The sequence below is a fragment of the Aptenodytes forsteri genome, unplaced genomic scaffold, assembly GCF_000699145.1.
Source record: "Aptenodytes forsteri isolate BGI_AS27 unplaced genomic scaffold, ASM69914v1 Scaffold142, whole genome shotgun sequence".
NCBI classification, from domain to species: Eukaryota; Metazoa; Chordata; class Aves; order Sphenisciformes; family Spheniscidae; genus Aptenodytes; species Aptenodytes forsteri.
In genome coordinates, this window is record NW_008794598.1 from 2,300,921 (window position 1) to 2,307,468 (window position 6,548).

Below are 6,548 nucleotides of genomic sequence, written 5' to 3' on the forward strand. Positions count from 1 at the left end.
TGGACTCGATGATCTTAGAGGTCTTTCCCAACCTTAATGATTCTATGATTCTAGATTTTAACTGAAGCTCTTTCAGGAAGCATCAAAGGCTTACTCCTTAGCAGAATTATCCGATTTGAGGATTCACAGAGGAAGGAAAAAATAGGTATTTTGAAGACAGAGAGGAGGCAGCAAGAAAGACACAGGAGATGATAGGCACCTCTGCATTCAGGAGTGGGCTTGCTCCAGACTCCCTGGTGTTGATCTCCTGCAATACACTGAAGAATGGCCGGTCCAACAAGGGTGAAGCCATCATTGCATTTATAAGCTACAGTGGAGCCGTAGACAAAGTCTGTGCCCTTTGTGCCGTTGTGGATCCCATTTTCAACCGTGGGGGGCTCTTCACAGAGAATGTGAGAAGGCTGTCCTATGGAAGGAATAGCAAGAGTGTCTGAGTACTTCTCCTAACTGAAAAGGTGGAGAGGTATATGGGGAGAAGGAGGTACAGCCAAACGCCATTTCAGCAGCAACTGAAAACACTTTGAGCTTTCTTGCTTGGTACTGGACCTCAGTTACTGCCCGTTAGCCACAACTCCAGGACCTCACCCCATGAAATAAGCCACAGAAGTGCCTAATCAGGCTAGAAGAAATGTTTCAGCCATTTCTAGCTTCACATAACACTATACACTGACTTCATAACACCTGATTTCAGCATTATACCAAATTGAGCGGACAAAGTTCTAACATCCAATTATCTTCATCTTTCCCTGGTAACTAGAGAGAGAAAACTTTCCTCCTGTGACCGTTTCTGCTCTTCCCTCGCTCCTTCCACTTTGTCAGCATAATTTCTGAGTTGTATGAGAATATTGCACCTAAGGCCTCACAGCATGAGTTAGTACTGAAATAATGAATTTTACAGTTGATTGAATTAAGAAGCGCAAGTAAGAGCAGCCCAAAGCCCACCAGCAAGGCAACTACACCAGCGCAGTTCCAACTATTATCTTAACGGCTCTGTGCGGAGTTTTTCCCTCTTACTTTCACAGTACGGAGATGCTGTATCCCAATCAACTCCATTTCCTGATACCACACATTTGGCAGAAGATGACCCCTTTAATTCATACCTAAAGAAAGAGAAGTTTAGTACTTTCCAGAAGACAACCCAGAAACGGTTCCTCCCCCGCCTCCCCACCACTGCATGCAAGCAAGTTATTAACCAGAAGTTGCCCCTGCTATGAAATGAGATCTGGCCACATCCACGCCACTAAATAAGGGCACTAATAAGAGCCCAGCTGAAGCAGTTCGCTGCATTACCAAGCACACGCATGTTGCCACATGCTCATCTCACTGAGGACATAATACACGGTTTCACTGGAGATTCGCACTGGGAAACCAGGGAGGGAGGGGGGTGGTGGATGTTACTGCCTGTGACCCCTGCCTTCTGACCCCCGAGTCGGTCCCTTTTAAGCAGTGATCCACTCACCCGGGATGACAGGTGAATGTCACAACTGTCTCAAACAGGAAATTGTCTGCAATCACATCCCCGTTCTCTATTGTGGGTGGAGTACATTGCTGTCCTAGAAGAAAAGAAAGCAGTGCAGGAATTACTGCAAACCCAGAGATGGGCATGAACCCAGAGTAACATCTCAAGCGCGTACAGATCACTTGTACAGTCAGTCAAGACAGGAGGGGAACAGAGATACTCACGTATACAGAAGTCTGGGTCTGCAGACCAAGTTGTATTACTCAGACAAGTGACAACAGAGGACTTTCCACTTGCTGCAGTATAACCCGGTTTACACCGATACATCAGCTTAGTTCCAGCGAGAGAGCTGTCACCCACAGCCGTTGTTAACTCAGCGAAAGGGAAGTGTGGAGCAGGACCACAGTAGACTAACAATTGGAGACAAAAGCAAGGTTAGCTACAGAAGAGTACCCAAAGGGTCTGCAATAACAGCAGCGAACGGCCTGTTTTGGAGTGCACACAACATTTTAACCTGTCTGAATGTCAATGTCTGGGATACAGTTTGCATCCAACCCATTTAGCAAACAGCAGCATATACCACAGTTTGCTTAACCAGAGAAAAGATGGAGATTGCGTAGCATCTCTGCGTCAAAGATGCTCCTTCACTGACCACCAACCCAGCCTGCAGGACCAGCTGAGCTCAGAAGCCAAACATCCCCAGCAGGTCTGGAAGCTGGTGAAGCAAGCCTGTCAGGTGTAGAAGGCAGCTTTGTCTCTTCTTTCAGTGCACATTTGGGTCATTTGCATCACAAATAAATAGCTTCAGGTCTAAATATATAACTGGCCTGGGCTGCCACGCCGAGGACCCAAGCCAGCATGCTCTGCAAGGTTATGGCTACAAGTGCACGAAGTTCGGAAGCTGATCGGCTGTCCTGGTTTCGGCAGGGATAGAGTTAATTTCCTTCCTAGTAGCTGGTACAGTGCTGTGTTTTGGATTTAGCATGAGAACAAAGTTGATAACACACCGATGTTTTAGTTGTTGCTAGGTAATGCTTACACTAGTCAAGGACTTTTCAGCTTCCCATGCTCTACCGACTGAGAAGGCTGGAGGTGCACAAGAAGCTGGGAGGGGGCACAGCCAAACTGGCCAAAGGGACATTCCATACCATGGGACGTCATGAGGGGCACAATGGGAGGGGGCACAGCCAAACCAAAGGGACATTCCATACCAACCAGCATCGGTCAGCGGGTGGTGAGCAATTGTACTGTGCATCACTTGCTTTGTGTATTATTATTATTATCATATTATTATTATCATTTTATTTCAATTATTAAACTGTTTTTATCTCAACCACGAGTTTTTCTCACTTGTGCTCTTCCAATTCTCTCCCCATCCCACCAGGTGGGGGGGAGTGAGCGAGCAGCTGTGTGGTGCTCAGTTGCCGACTGAGGTTAAACCACGACATCTGCCCAACAGCTCTTAGACCTACTTCAGTGCCATTGCTCAAGGAAATAAATTAATTTGTACTCACTTGGGTCACATGTTGGCAGAGGTGGCTTCCAGTTATTGTCTGCTTCACAAGTAACTACACTGCTACCATTCAATAAGTGACCAGGATTACACTCAAAGGTCACCGTATCTTTATACCTGTGCTCAGTGCCAAAGCCAGATAGCTTTCTCCCATTTTTCACTTCCGGATTTTTACATCTGACCACTGGAAGTGAAGATAAGACAAAAAGTTTATTACAAGAAGGAAAAGCCTTGCAGTGACACCAGAGGCATTACGCAAGAAGCTTACTTAAGAGAACTGCCTCTTTTCACTCTTGAGAGAGGCAGGTCCCCAGTGGGGTGCAAGTACTCCACGAACAGAGACGTCATTAAGACACACGTGAGAGCTTCATTCTTCATTTGCAGGAAGCCCCGGGCATGAGCAGGGAGAGGGAGGCTTTCTGTGGGCTGAAGAATCGATTAAACCAAGCCCTGCCTCAGACCACGACTTGGGAGATCACTGCATTAAGCTTTCTGGGAATCCTTTTAGACTCAAATCAACTTTCTCATGTTTGGCAGCCCATCGGGAAAGTACAGATCGAGAGAGGGATGAGAAACAAAGTCAAAAGAATAAGGAGAGAAAGAAAGCATGTACTTTTGCATTCAGGGGCTGGACCGCTCCATATTCCATCGAAGTTATCGTTCATCGTGCAGTGAATTGTGGCATCTCCAATAAGATCAAAACCTTTGTTACAGGTGTAGGTTACAGCCATGCCAAAGGTGAAGTCTCTGTCCCCACCGATGAGCTGCCCGTTCTCGATCACAGGTGGTGGTAAACAGGGAATACCTGCATGGGAAAGCAACAGCGAGAAAACGCACGAACATTTCCATCAAATATGAAACTGAGGTCTAGCTACTAAAAAAACAAACCAAACCAAAAAAACAACCCAAACAAACAAACAAAAAAGCCAAAGAAAAAGCAGGGAAGCAGCCCTAAAGCTGCTCAACCTAATCTCAACCTAAAGTCTTGAATGTGCCTTTAAATTCTGAATGTTTTCCAGGGTATTTTTAAATGGATACATGGTAAAACGGCAAAACAGCATCTATTGTCCGAGAGGAGACACTGCACAAAAGACCTTCTGGAGGCAATAAACATGGTCTCACCAAGCAGTTTGGGACCCTCACCTACTGGTGATAGCATTTCCTACCTTCATCGTGCTAACAAGGACGAGGCCAGAACACCTATTATAGCAGCAAACCATCTAAACTATCAGCAGCTGATGGTCAGGCCGCAGGATACTAAAAAAGCGCAAATAGCACCAACAAAACTCTTAGCCTTTCTTTCCCCTTTGAAAATTGAGATTTTGGATGTGCAGTCATGTCTGAAGGCATCCCAGTCCCGGCCAAGCACAGCTCTTGATAAACAATTCAGCAACGGTTGCCTGACGGAAAACACAGCACAAGTGATGCAGCGTCGGCACCAGCCTGGCAGAAAGCTTGCTGCGCGCCCGTGCCGGGCAATACCAACCAGCAGCCTCGGGACCTGCTTTTCTCGCAGATCTGACTACAGAGCTGCTGCCAACATCCACAGATCCCCTTTAGTATTTAATTTTCATTCCCAGCTCCACCGAGAGTGCTTGTTTGGGGGAGGCGTAAGGAGTCAGTCTCTTTAAGGGATAATGGAATTTGCATTCGGTGCCAAGAAGAGAGTATCCACCTGCCGTTCCCCAAACTACCAGATCCAGTGTAATAGCTTCGAGGAAGAGATGTACACAAAACATTTAAGATCTGCTTACTCTCACAGTATGGAATGCTATCCCAAGCAACTTCATTGTCTTTAAGTACACATTGTGCAGATGGCTTCCCAACTAATCGGTACCTAAGAAAAGAAAAGGTTGAATCTCTGAAAAAAGTGGGGAAAAAAAAAAAACCCCAACTTGGGAAATTCAGAAAGTTTTACAGTTTCTAATGGTATTCTCTGGAGGAGCTGAACCCTAAGGGAAAAACAGCCAGCCCTCCTATAAAATACAATTTTCTCAATACCTAAAGAAATACAATATATGATGCAGTTAGAGGAAATTTAATACCTGCAGCGGGTGGACACAACCTCACAGGAGCGCAAGCAAGGCGGCATCCCCACCCTGAGTCTGTTCAGCCCCGTGCTGTGCAGCGGTAGATCCAAATAGCAACTTATTTTCTGAGCAGAGCTAGGTGTCACTGACATACCTTAACCGTTCTCTTTCCCTCTCGCTCTGCTCCTGGCATCCCCAGGACACCGCAGTCCTCCTTCCCCAAGACCCCTTGTTAGCTAAGGCGTGGACAGCCGGACCCATTGCACAACAGCAAACGCTGAATTACTAACGAGCACCGACAGGAAAGGAACAAAATTCTTTGCAAAGCAGCCGAAAAGCAACCTGCAAGGACCACGCTCTCATGCCCAGAGGATAATCTGTTTTGACAGCAAGAGCAGGAGAGAGCGTGACCCCCATGGCTCCCCGCGCCAAACACCTCTAGCCGTGCCTCCGCCTGCCAAGGAAACAGCCACCAGATATTAAAAGCCTCCAAGTCTCCTGCGGGTGCTGTCTCCCAGCCTCAGCTCCGTCGACTCACCAGGAGCCTGGCCCAACGCTTACCCCGTGTTACAGCTGTAGGTTATTGTCGCCCCGAACTGGAGGTTGGTCGTGTAGTTAAAGTTGCCATTCATGATGTCCGGTGGACTGCACGACTTTCCTGGAAGGGCAAGTGATCAGCATTAGCTTTATTTTATAGCATGATAGTGAAACGCATAGTTTCACTATCATGCTGTAAGATAGTGACACTGCTGTTCAGTGTCATTACAGACTAATCGACCATTTATTGGGCACCTAACTTCCCTCGTGAGCAAGTACCAGCACTTTCAGAACAGATACAAGACCCACATTAACTTCTGAGGAACTGAAAGTTAAAACACAAATAGTGACTAAAAGCACAAATAAAGCTAAGGACAAATAAAAAAAGCCAAGGTTTATACGCTTACTGAGAAAGGAAACTGATAAAGAGACCAGTGGGCTCAGGGCAGAGGTCTTGGTCCGTAGGGAAACAGCACGAAGGAGAAGGGGACATGGAGGGACCCACTGACCGCCCTAGGGCCAGTACAGGTGCATTACCATGGGGACAACAGACTCCCATGGCCTTTTCCACACTGTACCTTGTTTCCGTGCAAATATATTATAGCATTTATACTGTATCACCAGGGGGTAAAGCAATTAAGAAGGGCAGAGATCATCTCCCAGAGATTAACGTGGAAAGGGCAACCCCAGGCAGGCATGCAGGGTGAGGGCTTGTACTCAGCTGCGCTAAAAACAGTAACCCAGGGAGCACCCTTCTCAACTGTGCTGAACCGCAAGTGGGGTCTGGGGTGCAGCAGGGGATGCGCCCTCCCCCCCCATCCCAGGAGCCCACCACGGGGGAAACCCACCGATGCAGAAGTCGGGGTTCTCCGACGAGAGGGAGCTGGGGAGGCAGGTGATCACGGGGGACTTGCCCCTGGCGAGCGTGTACCCCGGGCGGCACTTGTATTTCAGCGTGGCCCCTATGGCATAGGACTCCTCCAGGGGCGCGGAGGGCTCCGCAAAGACG

The 6,548-nt window shown here is 47.6% G+C and overlaps 1 protein-coding gene across 1 annotated transcript in view; it reads right to left on the minus strand.

The window, feature by feature from the left end:
* LOC103893680 (sushi, von Willebrand factor type A, EGF and pentraxin domain-containing protein 1) overlaps positions 1-6,548 on the minus strand; it is a 25,534-nt gene that overhangs the window by 6,672 nt on the left and 12,314 nt on the right. Inside the window, exons 15-23 of the mRNA XM_009272900.1 lie at positions 6,388-6,535; positions 5,564-5,660; positions 4,727-4,809; positions 3,586-3,777; positions 2,974-3,156; positions 1,684-1,869; positions 1,460-1,553; positions 1,015-1,100; positions 257-406 (exon numbers count right to left, since the gene is read on the minus strand). Coding sequence (XP_009271175.1) covers positions 257-406; positions 1,015-1,100; positions 1,460-1,553; positions 1,684-1,869; positions 2,974-3,156; positions 3,586-3,777; positions 4,727-4,809; positions 5,564-5,660; positions 6,388-6,535 — 1,219 coding nt within the window. The remainder of the gene's footprint in view (positions 1-256; positions 407-1,014; positions 1,101-1,459; positions 1,554-1,683; positions 1,870-2,973; positions 3,157-3,585; positions 3,778-4,726; positions 4,810-5,563; positions 5,661-6,387; positions 6,536-6,548) is intronic.